Source organism: Scophthalmus maximus, chromosome 19 (assembly GCF_022379125.1).
Source record: "Scophthalmus maximus strain ysfricsl-2021 chromosome 19, ASM2237912v1, whole genome shotgun sequence".
Taxonomy (NCBI): domain Eukaryota; kingdom Metazoa; phylum Chordata; class Actinopteri; order Pleuronectiformes; family Scophthalmidae; genus Scophthalmus; species Scophthalmus maximus.
The window spans coordinates 12,492,698-12,508,715 of NC_061533.1; the positions used below are offsets into that span (position 1 = coordinate 12,492,698).

Consider the following 16,018-nt stretch of genomic DNA (forward strand, 5'->3'; position numbering starts at 1 on the left):
ACTCTGCATTCCGCTACACACTTGGCCTCTCCTTATCTACTGCCTTTCAAATTTGCTGATAATGCCACAGAAGAGTAGGAGGAGCTTTGAATGCATTTGAATGTTTTTGGTGTGGCAACACAGAAGTAGGGACATGTTTTCTGGCACACCAGGATCCAGCAGAGGTTTTGTTGCCAAGTGCTTGCTGATTGTGTGAACTGTTAAGTGTCTCTAATAATACAGGCATTCAAGCCTGAAACTTGGCAATCTTAGTAATGTTGAAAGTCAGTTGGTAAAACTTGATTCTGAAATAAGTTTGTGTTAATTATACACAAATATCTACATTAAATGTTTTATATTAGTTTTATTTTTTTCACTGTTGGTGTGAGGGCCACACTTGAACAGTGCCTTAGGCAGTTTACCTCCAAAACATTCAACACAGTGCAAAAGTCTACAGTGAAGTAGAAACCAAGAGGTAGAGAAGAATTTATTAACATCAAACCACCTCTCATGTTTTTGTGACATCCTCTCACAACCTTCACAGCTGTTAGTTTGTGGCAAAGGGCCTTAGTAAATCCCTTAGTGATCCTGATCAGTAAGCGTTTTGAAAATGCAAACATTGAAATATGCTATTTAAGCAAAATGCTCACCGATATGGATGCGAAGGGATTTGCTTAGACCCAATTTTCAACACATTTTCCGGTGTTCATGTCTGAATACAGACTTTGAATTTGACACATTGGGGGTGTAGTTTAAGAATTGTAACACCTACAACACCCAGGAGGGGGAACCTAGGTGTTCACCCCCCGCAAAGATTCAAGTACACGCACAAGGACACGCACACGCACACGCACCGTGGCACTAACCGCCCCCCATACAGGGATGCTGTTCCCCGTCTTTCCGCTTGGCGGCGCGCTTCGAATGAGCTCCGGGAGCAGCCGGGGACCGAGAGGGGGGCGGGGTCTACACCTTTGAGTGGGAATCCTCTGTTCAAAAAGCTTCCAACGTCCCGTCGCAGGAGCGTGGGGAGTGTTCACCACACAAGCCACGAGACAGACCACCGAAGTATGCCCTCAGTGAGCGGGACACGAGCTTACTTCCGCTGACTCCGAAGCAGTTTCTTTGACTCCGCCGAAGACTGAAACTATCGAAGTGAGAAAGAAACGTGTGTGGTTCTTTTTGAAAGTCAACAGAAGCAGCGGACGAGTCGTGCAGGTGGTGCTCGTGTCGACCGGGGGGAAGCAGACCGCAGCGAGCCCGACGTCTCACCGGGGTCCGCACAGCCACATCCAGATGTCCGTGGAGGGTTTCTCTGCTCTGGACGAGTCCGCTCTCCGAGCCCTGGTGAGTGGACGAGTGCTGTCACCGGACCTGGTGGAGGGATGGTCTCCATCTGTGGCGTTGACTTTAGATCTTTGACAGGACAATCTGTATTGACTGATTTATATGAGGGTTTAGAAGGAACTTCTACTCCATAGTACAACTCCATAGTACAATCTCATAGTAAAACTCCATAGTACAACTCCCTAGTTAAACTCCATAGTAAAATTTCATAGTAAAACTCCATAGTACAACTCCCTAGTTAAACTCCATAGTAAAATTTCATAGTAAAACTCCATAGTACAACTCCCTATTTTAACTCCATAGTACAATTTCATAGTAAAACTCCATAGTACAATTTCATAGTACAATTTCATAGTACAACTCCATAGTACAACTCCATAGTACTACTCCATAGAACGACTCCATAGTACAATTTCATAGTACAATTTCATAGTACAACTCCATAGAACAACTCCATAGTACAATTTCATAGTAAAACTCCATAGTACAACTCCCTAGTACAATTTCATAGTTGTGTTATGGTGTTTTTTTTGTCATTTATGTCATTTCCATGCACTGAGTTATAATACATGACAGTTCAGATCTGCTTTGTGTACCTTCACAGACCTCATTACATTCTTAGTGTAGTCAATTGTTTGTCATTCTTGTTTGCACAAAGACTTTTTAAATGTCTCCTTGGTTTAGAGGTTTTTGATGAGCATTTTTTCCCCCTTTTTCTTTTACATGTCATGGAATAATCATGCAAGGACAATAATTGACTAATGAAGGTGACCGTTAGTTGCAGGTCTAATGAAGTGTTTGAGACTGTGTAAGAAGTCAGGTGAGTTGAGGATGTTCAGTGTTTCATCACTGCAAGTATTCAGACTATTGACTCGCATGTCTGGTGTATTTGTGAGCGTAAACTAGTTATAAAAACCATTAGTTGATTCATCACTTTGTCAAATTGCCAACATTTCTGATAGATGTTTTTTCACTTCACTTTCAGTTTTCAAATCCCTGGTCTGGTTAAACCATTAGAAGATGACACTCTAGACATTCGACTTTTTTTATGATACTTCTTATGCTTAACAATAATCGACTCATGAAATAAATAATTGAGACTGAGCCATGAAAAAAAAGTTGGTTGTAGCTTAGTCAAAGGAGACAACTGACTCAAACAAATGTTAAGTTTTGGTTTAATCCCTGTGATGACACAGTAACAAAAACCCTTGTTACAAAAGAGTCAAAGGAAGTGATGTTCATTCAGTTTGTAGCTGATTCACTCTATCATTACGTTAAGTGTGAGCGCCGGCAAACCAGATTTGGACTAGACTGTGCACTCCCTGGTTCACAGTCACATTAGTCACGTCCCAATTCTTCCCCGAGGCAGCGAAAGGTGAAACATCAGTCTGACATATATTAGGACACCTGTAACTCAGATACATTTACAAGGACGCGTGAGTCAGACTGTCCTTGGCAAAACAAAGCCCAACATGCTTTGTCTGAATCATTGATACACATGCGCAACAGTCGTACTGGACATATCCAAGAAACAGTGTTCATACTTAATCATTTCATCTAGCATAAACTAATACTAGGTTTGGGTCAGTAAAACAAGTGATAACACTCATTAATGACACTAAAACTTTATGGAATATTTTTCTAGTGCAATTTTTAATTTTTAAATACAGTCCTTAAAAAATTGTTTATGTGTCCAATCCCTGTTCTAGGGGGCTGTGTATTGATTTAAAGTGTTAGGTTTGCGACAAACCGTGGGATCGCTGAGCGGCTCTCAGATTAAACTACACTCCTTGGTATGATAATGAGCTCTAAAGTCATAATCCTCACTATAGCTGCTTTCCCAAGAATGAGCACTTTAAGAGGAGGCCATGTCAGACAAACATTTTGATTTCTGTTCTCATAGATCAGTAAAGTTTTCTAATCCTGTGTTTTTAGTCCTTCAGAGATGTTTTTTTCAATTACAACATTACATCTAACCTCAGCTGATTGTTGACAGCGACATCGAGCTTGTGTGAATCTTCCTGTGTTTCCCGTATCCTGCAGGAACTTGCTGCCAAAATGCTGGCTGTTGTCTTGAGAGCTGCAGACGAGTCGTGCAGACACTGGCATTTGTGGGATTTATCTTCATGTGACACTGAAACCATCACTGTGCACGACTTGTAATGTCTCGTCTCCTCTGTGTTGGATTCATGGAGCTGAGCGTAGCTCCCCGTAGCTCCCCGTCGTTTCCCCCCCTCACCGGCTATAAGGTCACGAAAATCCCACATTTTCACTGATGTTGTTTGTGGTGACTCCAGTGTCAGCGTTTTCCACAGTAAACTCAAGTTTCTAAATGAACAAACTTACTGTTCGGACAAGAAGTTCGCGAGGGGTAGAGTTTAAATTGTTCAGCAGAGACATGGACACTTTCTCCGTGGTGTTTATATTCAGTGATTGTTGAGGAGTTTGTGAATGAAGAATTGTTTGTCAGGACGCTATTTAAATACCATTTGGCTTAATTAAACTGGTAATACACTGGTTTGAGGAGCTGCAACTAAACAACAGCTAGAAAATTATCACACGAACTCCAGACCACTGTTGTGCTTAATGAACTAAACAGCCAGGTCATATGGCGGCCTCTCTAACGCCACTAATCCCATCGCTGAACTTCTATTCAAAGCCCAGGCTGCCTTTTATATTGCTCATTTAATCCCCTCCATGGCAACCGGGAAAAGCATTTTCCTTTCTCTTGACTGCCACAATTATTCAAATATCCAACAAAATAATCAGTTGGTGTCCTAGGTTCTTCGCGAGAGGAGCTGAGAGGACATTTGCTGCGGGTCATCTGTCTGAATGGTGCTTAAGATCTGTGGACACAAAAAGGAAGAAAAAAAAAAAGCTGCTGAAGCCGGTTGGTCGGAGGAAAGCTCTTTGCAACCGAACCACTCCAACCACTGTCACTCAACACCAGATATTATCAGTCGATTGCGTGCACCCAGGGTGATGATTATCAGTTATTACAGCCCTGAATCTGCTGTGTGCCAGTGGTTTCCTGTGTGTCAAACCTGCAGGACTAGCCAGGCCTACAGGTGTTAGCTGTTGTTGTGCACCTGCCTACTCGGTTAAGAATAAGGTTTGACTTTAGCGTCTGTCAGCCACACCATCATGTCCCTTCTAATTATCTGTGAAACCCCCCTGCTGCTCTGCATCATAGGAGGAACGCGGGAACAGTCAACATGTGACCTCTGACACGTGAAATATTATTGTCTTTCACCGCTTGTTGTTTGCTAATGCGGTCTAAAGTCTGTCTTTTCATTTTTGAATTGCATGACCGCTGGGGGACTTTTCCGTCCGTGTGACGCCTGCTGGGCTGATTTCACATGCTGGATGTCTCGCATAATAGTTTGTAACTGGTCCTGCGAGCCCTGTGACCGCCCGCACTCCCTGGTGAACAAGAAGCATTCACACGTGTTTAAAACGGAGCGATTTCACTCTGTGGTCCGGCCTTAGTGATATATGGGGCCCCTGGGGATTTTGTTTTATGGCTCTCTGGACTCTTTGTCCGTTGACAAGGGTTCAACGGTTACAGTTGGAGAGGGAGAATAGATTGGTTTGTAGTCTCTCAGTACAGTCCCCAGGTTCCCTTTATCCCCCTGAGGCATGGTCCAAAATGTCAGCCTCATCATCCGGAACCAATAAATCGGAAAAATTATGGTTCATTATTTAACTGTCGTCTGGGAGGTTTTATATATGCATGTCCTGTGTTTTTGTTTTGTCTGCCACTCACAGGAAGAGATGTATTTGAAATGTCTTTTCTTTGTTTGTTTTGGTCCCATTTTGTTCAAGTATAAATGATAAAAGTTAGACCTGAGACTTGTCAACAGTCATGGAAACTACATCTCTTTCTTCAAAGACACAGATGACTGCTTTCTTGGTTTCCTAAGAAGCTGTGGATACAAGCTGTTGCATGCAGCAAATCTTCCTTTGAATATAGCTCCTCGCTATATACACATGCAAAGAAAAGAGTCTCAAGTGTTTTATGCTCCCGACTGTTAATAACATCTGGTACTTGTGAGTTGGTGCTGGCAGTTAGTACTTTTTGACCTCAGTGGATGTGTATAGGGTGTTTTTGTAGGTGTATCTCTCACTTGGAGTGGGAAAAAAATGGTTAAGGCTGTAAACTACAAGCACAAGGTTCACAGTGCACACCTGATTTTTTTTTTCTTTCCCCCTGCGGAGCCTGTCATCATGCTCACAGGTATTTATGCCCTTCACGTTTGCACAAAGCGTTTCCCGTATGATTAAAGTTTCAAAGATGAAGAAATGGGTCGCGGGCAGTTCAACAGTCAGAGTAGTTTTCCCTCTCTGAACTGACACAGTATGATTTATCTACATGGCTGCAGTGACTGGACTGAGCCCATCACGGTGAATGAGAGCAGGCAAGTTTACCATATGCAGACTTTAGCCTCTGAATATCCAACTGCACAGCCAGGGAGCAAAGAGATAAGAAGTCACTTGTTTGTCTGATAAAACAGGAAACATGTGTTGCTGGATAGTGCTATAAATAGTCTGTCATAATAACTTGGCACTGAAAGGATGAGAAAAAAAAAATGAACACAGTAAATGTTGAGATGATGTGCGCACACAAAGTCCAACAAAGTCTATTTTTGGTCTGGGGCTTTGTTGAGGTGGAACAATTAATTCAGACTGAATGTAACACAATTCAACACGTCAGATTTATTTCAACAAGCATTTACTCTTATGTATAAAGTTGAGAGTTGAAATTGAGTTTGGTGTTTTTATTCCCTTATTAAAGTGAATACTTGGAAATATTTTGTCATTTTGAGAAGTTGGGCCCTTTATAAGCTTTATAAAGTCGAGCATGAGGAGCAGTATTTTATTATTGAAGAGGACTCCAGGTGCTGTTTTGTCATTTTTAAAATGTCACAAAAGAATGTGAGAATAAGTTCAACACAGTAGGACTCAGAGTGTGATACTGTGTGTGTCTGTGTAATAATGTGATTACTGTAAGTGAATTAACAGTTTGTCACTGTGCATTTGCTGGAGTTTCAGCACACAAGTGAGTTTGCGAACCACATAATTTATATTTCTACTCATGCTCCTTGTCTGTGAATTTTGATACGAGGAAACACATTAATATTATCATAGCTACAGTCTACATCACAAAATTTTTTGTGATGTAGACTGTTGAACAGATTTGCCAACCACCTGTTCATCCAATGAGATGCTTAATTCCCGGGAGTTTAGGGAAATCGACCTGGGAAGGTCCCATTTTCCCGAATTGTGAAGTCGTTGTCCCGACTCTGTGTGGTTATGTGTGTTCAGGTGGGAATGTGGAAAAAATACATGGACGCTGTAAACAAAATGTGTTGTATTATCGGGACTTTCCGAGTTGTTGTTTCGACTTGCGGTGGCGTTCATGTAGACTGTGTCGGGAACAAATTTTTCCGATCATTCCGAGACCTTGTGAATCATGGTAACTCAGGGTGCTATTAAAGTGAAGTAAAGCTATAATAGTCAAAATGTAGACAGGAGTTCCGATATTGAGCACGATAATGGGACGAACCAGCAGAAACAAGTGCTGGTTACAGAAAGAGACCAAAGAATTGTCTACAGCTATCTGTGCAGTATAGACTCACTTATACTATTTCAATACAGTTTATTTTCTGTTGAAAAATGGGTCCGTTAATCGAGGGGTGGACCGATCTGCCATCCAAGCTGCTCTGGTCTATACATCTGTCTGGTAAGTGATGCAACAGACAGAGGGTTTTTGTGTCCGATCTCCATCTGTCTGGATCGTGATCCTGCCAAATGGAAGAGGTCTGGTTAAGGGATTTGAAGGTGTGTGTTTTCTCTTCTTCACCACCACCACCTCCACCACCACCAGCCATCTGTGACTCGCAAATTCCCAGTGTTAGTGCTTCATATGGTGGTTTGTAATCTGTTGTGTCCAAATACAAGCAGTTTTCACAGTATTTGAAGATTAAATTGTAGATTTAATGTTTAATTTGGTGGTGTCTTTTGGTTTTCAAGATTCTTAAATTTCAAGGCACCATAGTGGGGCCAGTGCAGTTTTCACAATATCCAGCTTTATATATATATATATATATATATATATATATATATGGAGAGAGAGAGAGCATACAGGAAGCAGCATACAGCCCTCTGCGGGATCAAAAATGCTGTGGGTTTTCTTCCAAGTAACATACTCACTTATACCAATAAAAATGTATAATTATATGTTTGAAATAAAATATATCACATGAAAGAGGAGTATAAACATAAATAAGGTAGTACACCTCAGATACATTTTGAAAAACTGAGTTAAAACTTTTTTTTTATAGGGACTCTCTCTGAAAAGAGTCATTTCCTGAGATCCACAAAAATCTATCCAGCGGATGTTGTTGTTTTTCTTTCCAGCTCACTGTTGTTAATGTTATGGCATTCTTGAGATGTACACAGCTGATCGCTTAAATTTTGTTTGGCTTTGTCTGCCTGTCAGTGTTTGACTCTCACTCCCATTGTCATAGCTACTGTGGGTTGTCGGGGTCGGCGTGGCCGGCTCCATTAGAACAAACTGTTTGTGCTCTGTCTGCAGCCTCCCAAAGTGCTTTAACCCCTGTTCTGTTTCCTCCCGTGGGACGTCCCGCTCACCTCGTGGCTCTAACCTCATTAAACCAAGCGGGCTGGTAATGCGGGGCTTCAGTTTGGATAAGATTCATCATGCTCTATCTCCTGCGGTGACCATGTTGGGTCTGCTAACAGGACATGGCCAGCTAAGATTAAAGAGCCAATGTAGTCTTTCTTATCTCTTTATTTATGATGGCTCCTTCCTGCTTGAATCTGTATTGCTTCATATAGATTTGTTGATTGGGTCATTTACCCCCTTTATTCACTGGTTTGCAGTAGTGATTTTTTGGGGGAGAAATCTTGTAAGAAACTCTCCATGTCTGCTATATAAGAAGATGTGATTTGATGTAGCTGTCAGGCAACACTTTCAGTCGAGTTGCAAAAAGTGTGGAATAAAAAAAAAAGATTGTATCTCGTTCTTCTACATTCTTTCTTCGTTGGTCTCCTTAATTAAGGGATTTTATTTGTGTAAGAACCAAGTCAATAAAATGCTCAAACTGAAACAAAAAGGATTGAACAACAAACCAAACATCTGAGCCACATTCCTGCTCACTCACAGACTGCAGTGAAATCAGGAACAGCAGATATTGTTGTCAAAGTGAATGGATTGGTTAGCATGTAGTTTTCAGGTTCTATCCCAACCGCTCTGGACAGTTGTATGGTTTGCCTTTGTTGGATTATATGAAACTTTTTGATGAGGCTTGGCTCCAAAATGTGGGGCACAGTTGTAACGACCAGGCTTCAAACTGACCTGGATCCCACTCTGTGACCCGACCTGCAGCTCCGAAGACAAACCCATTCATATAGGACAAGGTGTGTGAAGCCAGACAACTGAAGCGGGTTAAGCAGTCTCACAGAGGTAGTTTCTTATAGCCCAGGAGGATTATATCACTGTAGAGGCTTGTAGGCCAATATTTTACACTTCAGACCAGACCATCGACCATGTGTGCACAATCAAGTGTGTGCTGTTAATCTGTGGGCATGTGGGATCCACTAATGTAAGTCTGTGTACAATGAGCCCGAGTTGGATGAGTCAGTAACATCCGCAACCTGTGAGTTCAGATCTCTTTCCGGTGCATCGTCACAGTCCTATATAACATTTTTGAAGCTTATACCCCCCTCTGACCCACATGCATTCCTCCAATGTGTCCAAATCTTTATGTCTGCTACCTCAAGTGTAAAGGGGCACACTGTTTTCCCAGGTCTGCTCTGAGCCTTTTGTCCTAGCATCCAGTTATTAGTAAAGGTTAAGCTTTCCTTCACGTGTAGCCGCACTCGGAGAGCACGTCTGCCACATGTGCAGTAATCTGTCTTTCTCCCTTGCTTGCTTGTATGTTTCAGAGGAACTCCATCCTTTTTTTCCTTTCTTTTCTTTTTTATCCCAGACGATAGAAGGTCGGCATGAAACTGTAGTACAATACGTTTTAATCTCGATTATAGTTCATTTCTTTGTTTATCTTTGCAGCCAAGAGGCTGAAACTCCCTCTGCTGAGAAGCTGGTCGTCCAATGCCTTGCAGGGCTGTCGTGTATCCCGATTATATTTCCTTTTTTCAGTTGGTGTGGTGTGTGCGCTGGTCCAATGAATGCATTCATTGTTTTCCTCAGGTGTTGAGAAATTATTTAAAGGCTCCCACCGGATTCATATTATTATTATTTTTTTTTTACTTTCTCAACCTTTCAGTCCAGTGTCTGTCTCAATGTCTGTACTATTCTGCCACAGTGGCAGCTGGTAATCCACTTCAGCTCCACTGGAAGGAGTGTCCCATGTGTCCTTATAAGGGCAAACTCACTTGTGTGCTTGACACAAGTGAGTTTAAAGCACTGATCCGATGCTGCACTCTAACTTCAGCCTGCTCTGGAAATTATTACTGTAGCCCCAGTTTAATACTTTAACACAAACTACCCCCAACCGTCACTCCCAACCATGCACGACGTGGAACGCAAATGTGCGCACGCACATTTCTTGAACAAAGTATATGTTATCCCGTGTGTGATGAAATGTACTCAACCACGTCCACAAAGAGGAAAGTGTTACGTTCAACAACAGAAAGTGACTCAAGCACATGCACAACCACTGGGACTCAAACGGTTAGGACTTGGTCTGAAGGGTCTTTGTGCTCCCAGGGTTAGTGAGGGAGGGGAGATTGTGGATGTCTTCAGCACGCCGGACTATGATGCTTGACCTTTATACACATAATGGAAACACACACAAAGACCATGTCGGGCTTGTTATTTGAAATGTTTCAGATATTCTTGTCACAAGTGCCATTTTTAGGGTCAATAACGAATGATTTTCCCAATAACTGTCTGACGAATATTAACGTTTCACAACAAACCCCCTTTTTTCCCATTAAAAACTTTAAAATGTAGAACGATCCAACTGCACACAGAGAATCGGTTGTCACATTCACACATTTAATTTCAATCGCAGCCTTTAGAGGTTATATAATCAGGCCACGATTAGATTAACTGCACAGCACTAATTTAAATCCTAAAAGAATCTGGCTGGGCGTTCAATGGCAACTTTCAGTACTTGGAACTTTTTGATCCGCTGTGAGCACAAGTTTTTAAGCAGCTAAAACGGCGGATCCACTAAATTGTGTCTCGGTATGTTTTGACCACCTGTAGAACTTTTCAGTTGCCGCCACATTTGACCACCTTTCTGATTTTTGTGAAATCGTACTTAAATCTGTGTCGCTCATGTGTGGCAGGGGAGTTCAAGGAGAGTTGCTGTCCTTAGAAGTGTGTCACCAGCTGGTTGGGATTATGGGTAAACCATGAACTCTCTCTAATTGACCGTGATTGATTGAGCTGCTTCAGCCGAATGGCTTTAGATAGGTTTGTGGTTTTGATTCCACAGAAAGCTTCTGCTAGGCAGGAAGTGAGTCAAGGCGTGTGATGGTACGGTACAAGCCTTAGCAAGCCTGCTTTGTGATGCATCAACTTTGTTTTTTGTATGTATAATTCTTCCAAATAAGGTAATCATTTTATGGTTTAGTAAGTAAGTTTCGTAATTTTAAGCCTGTTAACACCAATCAGTAAGTTTTGTCTCGAAGCGACTGTCCCAGTTTCCACAACATTGCCTTATCTCTCCTCACCCTGTCAATCATATCCACTTCCTCCGTCCTGTTTCCAAACGTAATATCTCAGCAGCTGAGTCGCGTGACTCTGCAGAAGTCAACACGTGTGACGGTGACGAGTCTTCAGTTAGCCCAGCCGAGCAGACTATAATATGACTATCCACTCTGCCGTCATTACAGGTGCTGACAGCCCAGCGGAGTCTCAGGGGCCCCATATTTTCTGTAAAACATATTTGTGTGTGAGATTTCTGACTCATACGTCTGTTGGCAGCTAAAGCAACACTGCGTGAACAGCTTTCTGTCTGGGTATAACGGCTGCTCTCCGTGCCACAGTGTTGTTATTGGGAGCAACAGTGACACTTGGATACCCAGAGGCCAGTGGGCTGGTTTGAAAAATGCCTTTGGGCATGGCCAGTGGTAGAAGGTGCTGCTGTCACTGAGTAACCACATTGATTTTCTCTTTCTTTTCCCCCCCACTCCCTCCTCCCCCTCCTTCTGACACAGTTCACCCACTGTAAAGGCCACTGTCATAGTGGTAGTTTGGTCATATGGACGTGTGTGTGTGTGTGTGTGTGTGTATGTGTGTGTTTCCGTCTCTTGGTCTTTAGCAGTTATTTTGTTTTCTTTGGCAGACACCCAAGTTAAAGGTGTGGTTTATTTGCTTGGGTTACACCCACTCATTACTTTCCTGTGGAGTTATTGAATCAATTTTTTTTTCTCCCCTTTTCAAATGCGTAAAGGAAAGATCAGTTACAGTCAATGGCCCTGTGCCAGCTGGATTTACCAGTTGAATTTTGTGCATGAATGCTGCAGCCAGTCCAAAGTGACTTGACGTGCAGCCGTCTGTGCACTGATTGATCCATTTAAAAAAATACGTCTTGTGGATATCAACTGCTGCTGCGTGGAGTTGTGTTGTTGGAGTGGGTAAAAGTCAATGTGCTGACGTGCACATGTTTTTCATCTCTCATCACCACATCATGACTTTAATTCCCCTCAGTTTGCGTGTATTTGAAAAGATTAGTAAAACTGATTTGGACAGTCCGGACAGTTTCTGTCACATGCTCCAAGTTTCGGAGCTGTCTGTTGCTTTTGAACATTTTCTATGGGATTTTTTTTCATGTGTAAGTCTTTAAATGTATATAGATGAAAAACGCAGCCTGTTATTAAATACTAAGCCAAAATTACAGTTTTTGAACAGAGGCCCAAGCCTGAGGCTGTTTTCTGTTACACCTCAATAATGTATAAATACATAAATCACTCAGTCCTAAAACTTGGCAGCCTACACGCTGTATAATCACATCATGCATTCATTCGGTAGTGGGCTTGACAGTGTGATAACAGACGGCTCCCTCGAGTGTTTGGTTAGTGTGTGTATGTGTGAGTAGCCATGTGAGAGAGACACTGGCCAGTGATAGAAAACGAACAAGTGCGTTCTCATTTCCTCTCTCCTCTCATTACTTTCTTGCTTCACAATCAGAAAGCTGACACTGTTGTTCCTGGCCGTCGTATCACTCCACCGCTGCTGGGTTGGAGCCAAACCCAGTCCTTGATTCCACTACCATCTTTTTTCCCTGTGAGTCAGCAGGAATGTGAGGAATGACCTATACGAGGCCCGGACCTTTCCCACCCATTTCTCATCTGCCCATTTTTAGGCATACCAAAGTCTAGCTTCTCATTTTCTTCTTTTTTTTTTGCTTTGTTCTGTGAACTGCTTTACACGCCCCTCTTCCTGTCTCATATCCTTTCCTTTTTCTGAGCACTCTCTCCTCTTAGTCATTCTTTTCAGTCAGCTCAGCACTTTAAATTTCCACAAATTACAGTATATAGGAGAGCCCCTCCGAGCCAGTGCAGCTCGGGCTGCATATTTTGTCAAACCACAGCAAGACTGTAAAACCACTGGCCCTCCTCATCTCTTCAGATGGCCCCCCAACCCCCTTCCCTTTCCTCCTCGTCCTCGGGGCCCAGCAGGGGGAGCCTATCAACCCGGTTTTAAACCCATCATGGTGTACACCTTAGCTTAGCAGCCACTTCCAGCTTCCTTTTTGTAGAAGGGAGCGGCGGGCAAACAAGGGTTTAACTCTGCAGGTTTTAACTGGTGCAGCAGGGAACCTTCAAGTGTGTGTTTGAGAGGGAGGTTTATAAGAGAAGGAGCTGCTCATCTCTGCATGTGTTGACAGGTTCCTGCTGTAGACCAATGGAGAGATCTGTCTCCCATTTGGCAGCAGAGGACCCCCTCCATCTACCCCCCCCTGCGTTCATGGCAGCTGCTAACATGAAAGCATTCATCTCGCTGAGATGGTGTGTCCGTCTGCGGGCATGCTATAGATGCACACTCACACACCTTAATTACTCCTCTTTTGCTTGAAAAAAGAAGAAGAACCCTTTTAACTAATAATTACTCAGAGCGAGGAGATGGTTTAGTGAGACCTTTTAATATCTGTGCGTCCAAGGACTCCTGCAAAACAGGTACTGTTTATCCAGGATGAAATACAGCCAGAGAAGAAGAAGAAAACTGGGTGATAAGTTGACCCCGGAGAGCTGAACACACTTCCTTCTTACAGCCGGCGAGCACCAGCTGTTGGCTTGCCCTGGTTCTCATGCTCCGCTCCTCACTCAGGTGGTGCTGTCTTTTCACATAAGGGAAGTCAGACCCCTTGTCATCACCTGTCTGTAAGCTGTCTACTGGCCCTGCTCCCCCTGTAACTCACCTTTAAAGTAAGCCTGGGATGTATAGCCCAGCTTTGTCTGGATGACACACACACACACACACACACACACACACACACACACACACACACACACACACACCCTAATGCTGTTCACATTCATCATCTTTTCTGTTGCAGGTGGATTCCTGAACTTTCTTGGACACAGTCCTTCTATCTGACAGCTGTATGTGTGTATTTGTGAGGCCAGATTGACTGAATGTCTGCCCCTTCTTGTAAACGATTGCCTTACTGTCCTTGTTTGGCAGGGTTAAATACAGAGAGTCGGCGTCTGTAAGAAGCCAGTGCTATGACTTGTATTTTGACCCAAGAACCTTGCAGTTCTGCTCATTGACCACCCTGTATTTACACTAAGGACAAGCCTGTGACCCTTTAGGAGCAGATTACTATACAACTCTGTGGCCATTTCCTCGCCGTGTCTCTGTTGTGCACTCACTCAAAGATGCAAATATAAGAGTGTCAAGTGGCTTGAGCCAAATCTTTGGCTTTCTGTGAGTCATCCTGCTGTGTTGGCACACTTGTATTACTTGTATTCATCCTCTCGTCCTGTTTTTCGTTTGTGTTATGCGTGCAGCTGGATGGAACCGTGGATCTGGACGAGAGACGTCTTATCCGTTCAGCCATCCGGGAGTTGAGGAGGAGGGAGATCGAAGACATGGAAGCTGCTCTGGCCAGCAAGAGATTTCGACCCACGCGCCTCAAACAGCAGGAGGACAAGGAGAACCAGCACAGGTGAGACCACCACACACATACTTACCTCTGTCGCTGTGAGGACACAGACATAATGTATTCCCTAAAGGTTGAAGCCTAAACAAATTCTGACCTCAACCTGAAAAAAACAAGTCGTCATTCTCAAACAGCCCCTGGAAGGTCTGAAGACTAAGTGTCCTCACTCTATGTAGAACTCAAACTGGTCCTCACAAAAACAGACGTCCTAGTGACAAACTGCTCACGACTAGGTGAACTTGGGATGCTGAGAAAACACCCGCAAACCCAGATGCAGCATTCCGCAACTCAAGTGGGAAAAGACTGGAAAATCTTGTTAGGAACCTTAGGGGACAGAAAACTGCAATCATTTCACAGTAAATTGTCTTTATGTCAAATAACTAGTCAGCATTTAGGCCATGTGAGTGAGATTGAAAACCCTTTCCACTGCTTGTTTAGTTATTTCTTATTTGCCATTCTGAGCTGTTCTCTCAGTATATTCAAGAATTCTTGTTTAACTTTTACATTAATTCGCAGATTATCATAAATACTATTTTGCTCCCCTGAGACATAGTTTTGTTGACAACAAAATCACAAATAATTTTGCTTTGGGAAATTAAACCTTTGATGATTTCACTCTGTGGTCATTAAACCCTGAGCTCTACAGGATATAGGATGTTCCAGAGTCATTTTTATATATGGGACAATCCCAGCATCTGACCCGAAGCACAGTCAGTCAAGATTTAACACAACTTTTCCCAACCTTTTGCTGTCATCTTTCTCTGTCACTGAATCCCATTAAGACCAGTGGTCAGGCCTGATCATTACAGAGGTCTAATCATTTCCATCCACTGCTTCTCTCAGATGACTTACAAAGGCGATGCCTCACTGGAGCTGCTAGAGGAGGCTTACCTGCTGTAGTAAATGCATGAACGTGTGCACATGTTAAAACACACACGCATGCACGCAACCCATCTGAAAGTTGCATTACTGCGAGCCTCTCCTTTCCCGTGGAGGAATGTGAAAGATTCCATTACAGCATGCGGCACAGCCTTTAATACTAACGAATGGAGGAGAGCGAGGATAATGAGAGGATAATGGAGCGTATGAGTAATAGAAACCAACTTTAAAGCAAGCAGTGAAACTGTGAAATTTGAGACTGAAAAAAAAGGAGGATGAGAGCAGGAGCTGTGTCACTACTGTCAAATCTGTATCACTTTTTCGACACGCCATTTGGGAGTTTTTCCTCTTTTTTTTGCTTCTGGCTGAGAAAGCCGTGTTTTATCTTGGAATTGTCTCCTGCTGCCTTTCACTTTCTCATATTTGGAAATACTAAGATTTTAAACTTGTCACTTGCTGCACGAGCACAAGTTGATGTTAATTCATAATGAACACCATAATAACCACCTCACTGTCTCTTTCTCTCGGGTCGGAATCTAGTGACAACTTGGACATACTGTCACAGAAACTCCAATCGATCCAGGACATTGATGAGCTCACGAAAATGGTGAGTATTAATGATAATAATAATCCTGAAATGGGGTGAAACTGCA

The 16,018-nt window shown here is 42.9% G+C and overlaps 1 protein-coding gene across 7 annotated transcripts in view; it reads left to right on the forward strand.

The window, feature by feature from the left end:
• Positions 1 to 729: 729 nt before the first annotated feature.
• The window catches only part of smtnb (smoothelin b), a 45,928-nt gene continuing 30,639 nt past the window's right edge, over positions 730 to 16,018 (forward strand). For 4 of the 7 annotated variants that reach the window (XM_035640256.2, XM_035640259.2, XM_035640257.2 and 1 more), the window contains exons 1-3: positions 980 to 1,323; positions 14,335 to 14,492; positions 15,906 to 15,972. In XM_035640256.2, coding sequence (XP_035496149.1) covers positions 1,273 to 1,323; positions 14,335 to 14,492; positions 15,906 to 15,972 — 276 coding nt within the window. In that variant the 5' untranslated portion in view covers positions 980 to 1,272. Of the gene's footprint in view, positions 1,324 to 14,334; positions 14,493 to 15,905; positions 15,973 to 16,018 lie in introns of all 7 variants that reach the window. The other 3 variants (XR_004794588.2, XR_004794589.2, XM_035640255.2) reach the window with 2 other exon arrangements.